The sequence below is a fragment of the Chironomus tepperi genome, unplaced genomic scaffold, assembly GCF_022539635.2.
Source record: "Chironomus tepperi strain 1889 unplaced genomic scaffold, CSIRO-AGI_Ctep_v1 contig_137, whole genome shotgun sequence".
Lineage (NCBI taxonomy): Eukaryota > Metazoa > Arthropoda > Insecta > Diptera > Chironomidae > Chironomus > Chironomus tepperi.
The window spans coordinates 2251404-2264223 of NW_027226259.1; the positions used below are offsets into that span (position 1 = coordinate 2251404).

At 28.7% G+C, this 12820-nt stretch overlaps 4 protein-coding genes across 5 annotated transcripts; 2 read left to right on the top strand and 2 right to left on the bottom strand.

Moving 5' to 3' along the window:
* The first annotated feature begins 762 nt into the window (after window positions 1–762).
* Window positions 763–5472, top strand: LOC139087784 (nose resistant to fluoxetine protein 6-like). The gene is made up of 10 exons (XM_070636692.1): window positions 763–1087; window positions 2219–2412; window positions 2576–2748; window positions 2811–2947; window positions 3013–3331; window positions 3397–3593; window positions 4114–4279; window positions 4351–4476; window positions 4547–4895; window positions 5000–5472. The coding sequence occupies exons 1-10, from the start codon at window positions 874–876 to the stop codon at window positions 5213–5215; spliced, it is 2091 nt and encodes a 696-aa protein (XP_070492793.1). The 5' UTR covers window positions 763–873; the 3' UTR covers window positions 5216–5472.
* A 34-nt stretch (window positions 5473–5506) lies between these two features.
* On the bottom strand, window positions 5507–9605 carry LOC139087779 (nose resistant to fluoxetine protein 6-like). Of its 2 annotated transcripts, XM_070636685.1 has the most exons (8): window positions 8727–9605; window positions 8466–8639; window positions 7895–8394; window positions 7599–7822; window positions 6873–7542; window positions 6616–6809; window positions 5827–6543; window positions 5507–5768 (listed from the first exon to the last, which is right to left on the bottom strand). In XM_070636685.1, the coding sequence occupies exons 1-8, from the start codon at window positions 9487–9489 to the stop codon at window positions 5627–5629; spliced, it is 3384 nt and encodes a 1127-aa protein (XP_070492786.1). In that variant the 5' UTR covers window positions 9490–9605; the 3' UTR covers window positions 5507–5626. The 2 variants fall into 2 exon arrangements, with proteins under 2 accessions (XP_070492786.1, XP_070492785.1); XM_070636684.1 differs by having other exon boundaries at window positions 8466–9605.
* A 538-nt stretch (window positions 9606–10143) lies between these two features.
* LOC139087923 (uncharacterized) lies at window positions 10144–11025 on the top strand. Its single transcript, XM_070636893.1, has one exon. The coding sequence runs from the start codon at window positions 10144–10146 to the stop codon at window positions 11023–11025; it is 882 nt and encodes a 293-aa protein (XP_070492994.1).
* A 143-nt stretch (window positions 11026–11168) lies between these two features.
* On the bottom strand, window positions 11169–12730 carry Ost48 (dolichyl-diphosphooligosaccharide--protein glycosyltransferase non-catalytic subunit Ost48). The gene is made up of 2 exons (XM_070636820.1): window positions 12559–12730; window positions 11169–12495 (listed from the first exon to the last, which is right to left on the bottom strand). The coding sequence occupies exons 1-2, from the start codon at window positions 12695–12697 to the stop codon at window positions 11306–11308; spliced, it is 1329 nt and encodes a 442-aa protein (XP_070492921.1). The 5' UTR covers window positions 12698–12730; the 3' UTR covers window positions 11169–11305.
* Between the last annotated feature and the right edge of the window lie 90 nt (window positions 12731–12820).

The window sequence follows — 12820 nt, forward strand, 5'->3', positions numbered from 1 at the left end:
AGGCATTAATAAATATTTGAAAATACTTCATATTGTTCTATCAAGTGCCTTTACGTTTTTTATAATCTTTTACAAACAACAATAGGGCCTTTATTGAATTTTTTTTTGCTCAAATTTGAAGTTTAGTGTCAAACGTCAAGGATTATAAATGCTTAGTGAACAATTTCGGAGCTCAATAAAATAAACTTTTCATTTTAATTGTTGTTGTATATTCTAAACTATTAAATTCTGTATACTTTTAATTATATACAAAATTATTGAATATATAGTTGATATTCGTTAAAGCGAATGGTTCACAAACTGTGTGTTGCGGCTTATAAAAGTTTCATGATACTTAATTTTTATAAATTTGTAAAATCAATAATTATAATGAATTCAGATTTCGAGAGTTAAGAAAAATTGAGCAGAACTGCTTTATTACCCCTTATTACACAAATAATTATTTACTACAGCTGCTGTAAACGAAAGAAAAATTAAAAACAACTGATGTTAATGATAATAAATGAATTGCTTTAGTGTTAATGGAATTTTACGCGCTCAACTTCTAGAACAACCTAAATTTTAGCTAATGAAAAATAATTTAAATTTGCTTAACTTGGAAGCACATAAAATTTGTTGTTTCTTTGATTTATAATCATAAATACCGGCTAAATAAAAGATTGAGCATATTTATATTGACCAAAGCATTTTTTATTCCCTCATTGAATTCTCTTTTCTCACTCCACTCTACGTAAATGTTCGCTTATTTTTCATCCACTTTAAGCAGTTCAGTCAGTTGTAAATAATCGAGCTGTTAAGATCGCGATTGAATGCGGGAGTTCAGTGAAATATTATTTTATAAGCATAATATTTTTGATTACAATCACAGAAAAAATGAAGAATAAAAAAATTAAAATTTTGTTACTACTTGCACATTTTGTTATTTCATGTGCATCTGAGGAAATAGCTCGAAATTTTAGTGAAGATGAATTTATTATTTTAAAAGTAGCAAGTGTTATTAGCAATGAGAGTATTTCTTCACATTGTAAAAGTGATTTAAATTCGACTATAAATAACTATCAAAAACATAAAGCATGGGCAGTTGCAAGTAAGAAGTTCTTAAAATTATTGCATTAGGAATTAAGAAGTTTATTTATGTTAATTAAAAACAACAAGGAAGTGAAGTGAATTTATTATTTTAAATAACAGACAGTGAAAAGTTGTTGAATCTAAGTGCAAAAAACTTCATTCATCTCTAAACTGTGCTTATAAGCTTATAAATTATTCAACAATGATATTTAATTTTTGCGCCTACAACGACAATAATTTGATATTCCTAACATAATAGAAAATCGATTTAATTGGTTATAACTTCTGAATCTGTTTGAAGGCATTTTTTAAGAAAAGAGTAACATTACTTGTTTCTCATTTGAATATTGGTGCATTTTTAATTTTAAAATCTATTTGACCTTCAAAGTTACGAGTGTTCCCAGTTTAAAAAGTACATATTTCTTTTAAGACTTTTAACACATTTTATTCTTCGATGAAAGTGATTTAACGTAGTTATTATACGAAAATATTAAAAAGCTTTGATTGCTGACACATATACCAAATTATATAATCATTTAATCTTGGCACAATGAACTTGTTGAAAATAAACCGCATTTAAAAGCGCGTCAATTGTTGACTTTCGAAAATTGTGTTTCTTAAAATATTGTAAAAATTAGATTATTCAAAAATAACGACCTCCTGCTAGATTTATTTATTTTAAAAAATGTAACATTTTGTTGCATAAATAATGAGGAAAAAACCAAAAGGCATTAAAATTTGTTTTTAATTTCTGAAAAATGGTAATTTATTTTTTAAAGTGCGTTCTAGCTTAAAAGATGAATGAAAATTATTTTAATTCGCGTTCATAATTATATTGAATTTAATTGTAAATAGGACTGATTATAATAGCAGTCAAATATTTTTTTAATGTCGCAAAGCAATTATTAACAATTATAAATTTGGTTATTTAAACACAACTGTTAAAATAAATTATAAGTCGTTGTTTCTATTAATTAATCAATAATTAGCACCGCACTTTATTTCTTTTGTCTATTGATTTTGTTGAAAAAATGTCATATTTTAAGATAAAAAATTGCCAAATCCGGGAAGATTCTTTACTTCCAATTATTTGTGTGGACCTTAAGTAGTATAAAAAGTCAAGATATGTAATAATAAAAGATTATTTTAGTGTACGACTCATCTGTAAAGATTCCTGAAGGAATTGAATATGGAGTACAATTTCAACTTGGAAACTTTGATCAGTGTATGAATATTTCAACTACTCTAGAAAATGATGGAGTCAATATACAACCAAAATACTGTTTAGTCGACGTTAAAATGGATGGATTTAATATTAGAAACCTTGCAGTTAGAAACAATCAAGTAAGTGATGGACACTTATTACTCAAAAATAAATTATACAAAGTAAATATAATCAAAATAATAAGTATTGTTATTCACATTTTTTTACCCCTCATATACCTAATTGTTTATTTTTCTGATAATTTACTTTGTTTCTAAAAATACTTCAATCATATAACATCAGATCAGAAATTCAACTCTTATTCACTGGGCCATTTGTATGCCTTCGTCATGTTCTAATGAAGATATTGTTTTGTTTATGAAAATGATGACGGGACGTGATGAAATATCAATTGATCCTCACAAATGTCAAGTGAAAGAAGAATTCCGATTCAGTAAAGTTGACATTATTTTCGGGTAATCATCAATATTACTTATCTTATTATACTTAAGTTATAAAAAATTATGTATTTTTACAGTTTTACACTATTGGGCTTTCTATTAGTTGTTATTATTTGTACAATATTTCACATTTATGCTATGAGTACATCAAAAAATAGAAAATCAAATCAATACATGCCATTTGAGGAAATCGTGCATTCATTTTCCATTATTGGTAAATCTAATAATATTGCTTACCCTTGCAACATAATCATATTTTTTTTTTTTTTTTTCGTTTAGCAAATTTGAAAAAACTAGGAAAAGAAAGTAAAGATGAATATGGATTAAGCTGTATTAATGGAATTAAGGCAGTATCAATGTTTTGCATAATTAGTGGCCATGCTTTAGTTTTCATGGTTGGAGGTCCGATGCAAAATTCAGAATTTTATAAGAAACAAATGACAATGATACAAAACGCATTTATATTTAATTCACCATTGCTAGTAGACTCGTTTCTTTTACTGAGTGGATTTTTATTTGCAAGATTAGTTCTCATTGAAATGGATAAAAGAAGAGGTCGAATTAACTTTGGTTTACTCTACATTTTTCGATATATAAGGTTTGAAATTGATTAGCTATCCTTAAACTAAATAAAAAATCTGTGTTTGCATATATTTTATAAAGGTTGACACCAGCATATTTAATGATGATTGGGCTTTATTCTACATGGTTTATAAAAATTGGCGATGGTCCATTATGGAAAAAGAGAATATCTTTGGAACAAGAGCGTTGTCAAATTTCGTGGTGGAAAAATTTACTGTACATAAATAATTATTATGGCAATGATGCTCTTTGTATGTTTCAATCTTGGTATTTGGCTGGTAAGATAAATTTATAATTTTCTTCAAATTATTTTTTTTCTGAGCTGGTAGTATCCATGGTTTTTACTGCCAATAATTCATTGAACGAAATTTTCTTCTCTTGCTGTTTACAGCGATTTCTTGAGAACCTTGAATGCTCCTTAAAATGCGAAATCTGCAATTTTGTTTTCCTCATCATTCTGCCATCCAAACTTCGATGTTTACGTGGATTCGTGCTTGGAAATCTTGATAAATTTTTCTTTTGAGATGGCAAGAAATCTGTTGTTAAATTCAATACGGAGAACACATGATGAGGAAGATTCAATGGAGAACTTTTCTTTACTAAAAATTTTACTTGGTTTTCCATGATAAATTTGTAAAAATTCCTTAATTTAACTTTTTGAAATTGAAAATTTAGTTGCGTTTTAGACTTAAAAGTTTTCAATGACGAATTGATTAAAAAAAATCTTGTGATTCAATTTTATATTGCTTAAAATTTCATTATTTTGTGATTCATCTTGCAATTAATTTTTATTTACAGCCGATACTCAACTCTTTATTTTGGCACCATTATTAATTTATCCTCTGTGGAAATGTAGACGAGTAGGATTATATTTAATTGGAATTTCAGCATCAATTTGTGTTTTTATACCTTTTTATATTACATACACTCAAAATTTAGACCCAACGTTTATGATATTTCAAGAGTAAGTCAATTAATTCTTTTTTTGTAGATATTTACCGATATTTTATGCTTTTTAATATTATTAATTAATAGTGAAGTATCTGACTTGTCAACAAATAATTATTTTATTCATACGTATGGAAAGACACATATGAGAGCGATTTCATATGTAATTGGTATACTTATTGGCTACATAGCATTTTATATTCATAAGGAAAAGTAAGTCCGAAGTTTTCTTTATTTAAAGCTAATATGTGAATTATTTTGTTTTATTTTTTTATTCCAATAGAATGCGAATATCTAATCGGAGAAGAAATCTTATGTGGATATTATCATCAGCCGCAGGCATCGCATCAATGTATGGTGTTACTATATACTATATACCATCATATAAATATTCCTATTTTGAGAGTGCGTTGTACAATAGTCTTCACCGTCTAGGATGGAGTTTCTTTACAGGATGGCTGGTTTTAGGATGCGTAACAAGTAGTGGAAGCTTATTAAAAAAAATGTTATCATCACACATCTTAGTTCCAATAAGTCGCCTAACGTACTGTGCATATTTAACAAATGGATTCATAGAACTGTATCTTGCTGCTTCAGTTCGGACACCTCGATATATGAGCGTGTTTAGTTTGGTAAGATAAAATTTATAATTCTATTTTGTTTTCAAAGGCCAATACTTTCCGTTCTTTATCTTTCCGATTTTATTTTATGATACATTTTTTTTTTAATTTCACAGACCGGAGAGACTTTGTCACACGTTGCTCTCACTTTTTTGGCTGCGCTCATACTTTGCTTAATGTTTGAGTCGCCGATTCATGGAATAGAGAAAATTCTCTTACGAAGAAATCTAAGTCATTCGCGTGATACTAAATCGAGCGCATCAGATGATCTCAACGATTGTGCTATTAGCACGAGTAGTCAAACAATTAGTACATCGGAAGCTTCAGCATAATATTTGACAAATTTAATGATAAGTGGATATTCCTCATTAAAACTATTATTCTTCATGAAGAAGACTTTTGTTTAATTAAATTGATTGAAGAGTCAATTTCATTTTCCGTGATTTAAGTATTAAGCAGACAATAGATTGTATTAAAATAAATAATTCTTAAGTGATGCAGTATTTGCTTTAACTTTGTACAGATTTTTATAATGTTAAGATGAGAATAAGTGTCAATAAATTTTTTTTACCAATATGAAAAAAATAAATTATGTTGTCCTTAAGAAGTTTTTTGCATTAATATAAATAACAAGTGATAACAAAATTTATTGAATACAAACCGAAAGCAATCGTATTATATGTCTTGAAAACAATAATTTAAAACTCGAAAATTAATGATTAGTTTAACTGCGAGCTATTGTTTTAGTCACTGACTTCCCATTTCCAGCGTCTTGCGTTCATTGTAGTTTTAGGTTTAATCTCAAATTTCGCTTCAACAACATTTTCACTTTCAGATTCATCGTCTTTTTCTGGTTCTTTCTCTTTGACATTTCCATTAATGTGTCTATAATCAATAAATGATTAAAATTAAAAACGAATATTAATACAATTATATTTCTTACTCATCATTGACACCCTCATCATTGAAATATTTAGATTTCACAGGTCTAAACACATAATCGTCTTCTTCATTTCCAAAAATATTATCAATATCGTCTTCAGATGGTTTTTCTTCTTCCTTTATTTCATTTGCTACACTCGATGATGCAGAATAGTTTGAATTTAAAATTAATTTGACGATATTTTGTGTTGGCATATCGACAACAAGTGTAAATAATGTGGCAGCAACAAAAACGACGAATGTTTCCATTCTATCTAAATATGAGGAAACGTGAAATTCTTCACTACTTTTCAGGGTTCCACTATAGTAAAAAAATATAATAAATGTGACTAGGAAAATTGAGTATGAAATTCGACTAAAGAAAATCATAATTTTTGAGCTCAAAATATTGTTTAATTTCCAACTAGCATCATTGTAGCATGCAAAAATAATCCATGCAATAGAGAGACTCCAAAGTAATGGAGCTAATCCAGAGTATTGTGCGGCTGATATGGGATCATATTGAAAATCTTTATGTGACAAATTAGATGGTTTGTAAAAGCACCAAATCAAAGAAGTAATTGTTGACACCCATCCGCTATAAGTTGCACCTTTTGATAATTTGATTCTTCCAAACTCTTTTATTAAAATTCCCAAAGCAATTCCAATAAGATATGGAGTTGCTCGATGCAACGCAACAGTAAATGATAAACTAAATGTTCTGTATAGTTGACTTAGTCTGAATAAAGAAAAAGCAAAGATAAATTTTAAATTGTTAAAGTAAAAAATTAATTTAATTTTTTTAAATTACTTCATTCCGTGAAACACGACTGTTGATAAACGAAAATCTAAGGCTGTAGAAAACCTTGCACCAGCTGATAATGTATGCAAGATACCATATATACCAAATCCATATGTTGGGTTCTTGTAAATTAACCATACTAACAATGGAGTTAAAATGAAAAGTTGCAAGTCAATTGCAAGATGATAACTTTGTGGAACACACTAAAATATTTTAATTTTTCTTTAAAATTATTAGAAATAAGCTAATAACTAAAAATTTTTTACCATTTCTTCAAAAGGATAGAGATTTTGCACAAAAAGTAGATTTTTCCACATATTATCCTGACATAGTTCCGCATTTTTTGAAATAAGATTCCATTGTGGACCAGTTCCAATGTTCTCAAAAATATATGCATAGAATAGAAGAACGAAGATTAAAGGAAGCAAGAGTCTTAGATATCTTCCTAAAATTTTTTTAAGCCAAACAATTTTTCCTTTAACAGATATTTCTTTAATGATGCTTAGAGTAGAAAGAAGCCCACTAATAACAAGAAAAACATCCTCATATAGAAAAGATGATCGTAAAAATACGGTTAATGGGGAGTTGAAAAATTCAGTGAATTTGTTGCGATTTGTGTATGGTACACGACCCATTGGAATAAGTCTGAGTGAAATAAATAGCAAAATTATTGAAATTGATTTTAATCCATGTATGCATTTGATTTCTTCAGCATTTGAGTCATCCCATAAAGCTTTGAGATTTCGTTTCAATGAAAAGCACGAAAGAATTTTATTTGGTAAAGGATCGGTTGAATTCTTTGATTCTTCTTTTTTTTCATCATTTTCTTCTATAGATTTGCTTTTTGAATTCAAAATTGTGGACATAAAGGGTGAATCTAAATATTCGTTAAGTGTTGATAGAACTGTTGCTGATATTGTCAAAAATATGAAAAAACTTAAAAAAAAAAATGATATTAATAATCAATCATCAAAGATCTTTTTTTATCTTACCAAGTTCCGAAAATCTTCCAATCACTTTTAATGAGGTCAACATTTTGTGCACTTTTTCGCATATAACAACTGTCTTCATCTACACTTATATGAAGTTTAATTCCAGATGAATTGTATGGTCCAATGAATGACTCCAAAATATGATCGGCATCATTGAAAGAACAAGCAGAAGGCAGACAGAGACCCCAATTAATTGTTGAATAGCGTGGAAAGAAATGATTTGGCTACGATTTATAATAAACAAATATTATTTTGTTTTTAAAATAATTATTTAAGCTCGTTTGCACTAAACTCACATCATTAATGGTACTACGAATAAAGTTTCTTCCTTGCATTAAATGTACTGGTAATTTAAGTTGATCAACAGCGGCTACTACATCAATATTAGCCAAACAGTATTTTCCTTTCATCTTTATAATATTTGATTCAGATATCTTAATTTTTTGTGATATCTTTGTACATAAATCAAAATCACCTAGTTGATTGACGTTACCACGCAATAAGCCGGAAGGTATTTTTGCATTTGCATCCATCATTTGAAGTGCCCAAATTTTTTGTCCACGCAATTGGCGCTGAAAAACTTCTCCTTGTTTTTGACATTCCGGATTTTTAACTTTCGTATAATCAGGAACAAATGATGGAAGATTTAAAAGAAGTTTTTCAAATTGAATTTGTGCCAAATGTAGTTCCTGCTTTGTTTTTTTTGGCTTATTTTCATTCCTTAAAATCGACACATTTTCAATGTTCTCTGATACTTTAATATCTTGTTTTTCTTCATCAATATTATCCTCATCATCTTAAACATATAAAAATAGAAATAAAAATTATTATATGGAGATGTTGGTAAATTTTTAAAGATAAATGTACCTGAATCAATTTCGGATTTACTTTTGTCAACAATTTTTTGAGTTTCTTCTTCAATAATTTGATTAATTAAACTTTCTGTTTTGAATTTTTCTTGCTCTCGTTCTTCTTTAAGAAGTTTTTGATAATTTATTTCATCTTCTTCGCTATCATCATAACTTTTCATATCAGTGTCAACTGTATCATCGAAATCAAAAATTAAATTGAAAGGTGCTCGATTAAAAACAACACTAAATACATTTTTAATTGTATTTTTAAGAGTACTCTGTTCCTCTGGTTGTTCTTCTGAGTTGCTTCCTACATTTTTGGGAACATTGTCGTTATCATCATCATTATCCTCCTCACTTTCGCTCATTGCATTTCGATCATGATTTCGGGCTTCTAAAAAGCTTTTAAACTTATCATACATTTCCACTAGCATCGGCTTACTAATATTTTCTTCTTCATTTTCCATTTTATCTTCTAAATCAGATGAATCGTTTTCATCGTCGTCATTTTCTTCGAAAGGCATCTTAGTCTCATCAATCTCTGTAGATTTGCTCTTAAAAAAATCAAAGAATTTTGAGAAAAAAGATACATTCTCTTCCTCGTCATTGTCTTGCTCATCTTCTGAAGAGTCTTCCCGGAATTGAGCCAACTTAGAAAATCTCAAATCTTCACGTTTCTTTTTAATTTCAATTGTTGGTTTTCTGACTTTAGTAAATTTATAATTCTTATAAATTTCACTCTCAATTTTTTCATCTGAACTGTCATTATCAGTATCGTTTTCATCGTCGGTATCATCATCATCAATATCATTATTATCGTCATCGTCATCGTCTATAGTTTCGTCGTCCTCCTCTTTGTCATTTACTTTTTCCAATTTTCTAAATGGAAATCGAATTTTGGTTTTTGAAGTGCCAACATTTTTCGTTTCGCTAGGAGAGCTCACGTCACGTAATTGAAAATTTTCACAATTTTTAACTGCGATCGCAAGAAGTAAGAAAATTGCGATACTAATTAATTTGAAATTGAAAGCTTTGCTCATTGCTTAATATTACATTGACACTTTTTTCTGAAGAAAATTCAGTTAAATTAAATTTTTTATTTGAATAAAATTTAAGTTAAATAGGTTTAAATTCGCGATCTTAACAGAAAGAATTTTCGAAGAAACTAAAAATTTCCTTGAGAAAATTTTCTTCATTATTTTTTAATGTTAAAAATAGAAAATAATATTTTTATTATCTCACGTAAAATTTACTCTCATTTTTTTCGGATTATTTTCAAACAATTTTTTACGTATTTTCCTAATAAACATCTCTCTTTTTACACGCTTTTTTTTTAGAACAAATATGAAAACTGCAACAAGTGTTTTTTTTTAATTGATTAAACATACTCTAATTGATCAATATTATTTACCTGCTTAAACATGTTTTTTTATATCCATTAAGTAGTAATTTAGTTCTAAAAAAAACTTTTTGTACCTTGTTGCTACAACGATCGATACATTTTTGTATTTTCTATCGGTTATTGCCGATGTAAGAGTGTGAGAAGATCTATTGTAACGAAGTTAAATAATTTAAAAAAATCGTGTAATAATAACAAATGAACACGACAAGTCTAGATAAGATTTTTCATTAAGTAGTATATTTTGAGCATTGAAGCAGTCATCATTATTTAGTGATTTTTTTTTTTTAAAAAAATGAATAATTGTTTGGGACCAATAATTGTTGTGGCGATTTGTTGTGTATTAACACAATCCATAGCATATGCAGTTGAAATCGAAAATAATTTCACACTTCATTATATTGCATTATTCACGATTGGAATTCAATGGATTTTCTTCATTCATGCTGGTGGATTTTTTGGAAATGAGAGAACAGAAAAATATTATGATATAATGGGAAGTTTAACATTTATTTCGACAACGATCATCAATTCGATCATCAGTAAACATTACAGCAAAAGAATTATGTTACTAAATTTACTCGTAATGTTCTGGACTGTTCGTTTGGGAGCATTTTTGTTTACAAGAATTAAAAATAATAATGGAGTTGATTCACGATTTACTGAAATCAAGAAAAATAACTATAGATTTTTTATGACATGGACACTACAAGGTGTATGGGTATTTTTGACGTTACTTCCGTTGTTTATAACAAGTCAAAGAGAAAAAATATTTCAATTCAAAGTTCTTGATTATATTGGATTCACTTTATATATATGTGGATTTTTATGTGAAACTATAGCTGATTATCAAAAACTTAAATTTCGTTCAGATTCAGAAAATAAGGAAAAATTTATGAAATCTGGTCTATGGAAATATTCTAGGCATCCAAATTATTTTGGAGAAATTTTGCTGTGGACTTCATTTGCTCTTATCGCATTTAGTGGATCTCAATCATATGGCGTTTTCATATCTCCAGTATTTGTTGCTTTACTACTGATTTTTGTTAGTGGAATTCCTCTTTTAGAAAAAAGTGCTGATGCTAAGTTTGGTAACAACGAAGAATACAAAATTTATAAAAAGTCAACGCCAGTTCTAGTTCCATTTATTGGTCGTGCCGGAGATGCTATGTTTTAACAAAGGTGAACTTAAACCAATTCTGGCGATTTAAATGCTCTTAGCATCTGTCTATATATAGTCAATAAAAACAAAACTTCAACTAATATTTGAATTGTTAGTAGAGGAAAATTGATTTTTTTAAAAAAAATTATTAGTAAAAATTATATAGAACATAAAATTTGATGAATTTATTCATTCATTTTGAATGGTACAAAGATGTTATTCTATGGTTAAATGTTCCAATAAAATGATGTTTGTTTTATACTAACTCTATCATTTTATAAAATACTTAAGAATATTAATTTGTTTTCTTTTCAGCCTCAATTTTTTCAGGCTTATCTTTAAAGTAGAGGAACACAAATGAAAATACAAAAACACCAAACATCATTGAAAATGCGCTAGCATAATATGGATACGCACTCGGAATGAAGCGTTCATACTGAGTATGTTGCAATGGTCTTACTGATACTTGAGTTGTACTATACAATCGAGTTAATCCAACACGATCATAATCTACTTTAAATTGATAAACACCATAAACATCAGGAATTTTAAATTTCGCTTGATATTTTCCACCTCCAACTGACTTTAATGTAAGTCGTACAAATGGATCAATACGTACAAATTCAAGCTGCAAATCATTAGCACTAAATGCCTTCCAGCTACCATCAATGAGTTGTTCGACTTCAATTGTATAGACAACAGGATCAGTTATTGTATAGCTTGCGGGTGCTTCTTTTTCTCCTTCTTTGTGATGTTTAACTGATTTAACGCGAATTTGTCCAACTTCTTTGAAACACCATTTGCTAATGGCATTAATAACATCGAGATTTCCAGATTTTTCATGAGTTTCTCTGTCACCAATTTTTTTAACTTGTGACATGATTGCTTCATCAGAAAAGAAGAAAAGTGATCCAGAGAAGACAATACGTGCATTGTTTCGTGCTTGAAGTGCAGCAATTAAAATTGTGTTTCGTCCAACAGCATGTGGGTATTCCTTAATTGGAGAGTCTGGTATATAACTATAAGCTGTAGAATCAGCAGTTAAAAGCGGAAGAACTAAGGGATTTTCACGATCCGCAATTATTCCAGTTCCACGATATAATAATGGTTTGATGTTTTTGTTTCCAACGATCGTTTCCGAATCAATAAGATTTTTGGGCGATGCGACAATTGTTGTATGGTCTCCAATATCAAGAATTTGATCGTAGTTCATGTGATCAATAACTGAAGCATTCTCTTCGTCTAACTCAAATCCAACTTCTGTTGCTAGTTCTCTAATTGCTTCTCCCGAAGTAGCAGATCCAGTGACTAAAACATTTCCGCCATTATCAATGTATTGTGTAATTTCTTCTACTGAAATTGAGCCTCCAAAACTCTCGGTCAATGGTGAAAAAATTATTACATTTTGATATAAATACTCTCCATACTTTGCTAATTGAAGATTTGGATCATCAGCAAGTTTAAATGTTAGCTTAAAATCACGATCTAATGGATTAATAAAATTTTATAAAACATAAAAGATGATGTGGCCTAAAAAATAAAACTTACCTTGCAAACTTTTGAAGAAAATTGAGTGAGTTTCACGTGTAGCTAGATTGTCTAACAAAACGAGAGTTTCCTTTTTCAATTCAGCATGACTTTGACTTACTGAATATATAATTAACAGGATACAGACGAAGATTTTCATTTTCACACAATTTTTATTGATTCGCCGGCCTCTTTTAACTACAAAACTAATTTGAAATTCAAAAAAACGTTAGAAAGTAGACGAAAAAAAAAGTCAAAAATTTTTTCAGTCAGTGATGTAGCA

Bases quoted from the DNA above. Each gene is read 5' to 3' on its own strand.
- LOC139087784 (XM_070636692.1), top strand. From the start codon at position 874: ATGAAGAATAAAAAAATTAAAATTTTGTTACTACTTGCACATTTTGTT. The intron at 2,413-2,575 runs GTAAGTGATGGA...ATATAACATCAG, and splicing joins TTGCAGTTAGAAACAATCAA to ATCAGAAATTCAACTCTTAT. The intron at 4,477-4,546 runs GTAAGTCCGAAG...TTATTCCAATAG, and splicing joins TTTTATATTCATAAGGAAAA to AATGCGAATATCTAATCGGA.
- LOC139087779 (XM_070636684.1), bottom strand. From the start codon at position 9,489: ATGAGCAAAGCTTTCAATTTCAAATTAATTAGTATCGCAATTTTCTTA. The intron at 7,823-7,894 runs GTGAGTTTAGTG...TATAAATCGTAG, and splicing joins TTCGTAGTACCATTAATGAT to CCAAATCATTTCTTTCCACG. The intron at 7,543-7,598 runs GTAAGATAAAAA...TTTTTTTTTAAG, and splicing joins TGGAAGATTTTCGGAACTTG to TTTTTTCATATTTTTGACAA.
- LOC139087923 (XM_070636893.1), top strand. From the start codon at position 10,144: ATGAATAATTGTTTGGGACCAATAATTGTTGTGGCGATTTGTTGTGTA.
- Ost48 (XM_070636820.1), bottom strand. From the start codon at position 12,697: ATGAAAATCTTCGTCTGTATCCTGTTAATTATATATTCAGTAAGTCAA. The intron at 12,496-12,558 runs GTAAGTTTTATT...TTAATCCATTAG, and splicing joins TTTCTTCAAAAGTTTGCAAG to ATCGTGATTTTAAGCTAACA.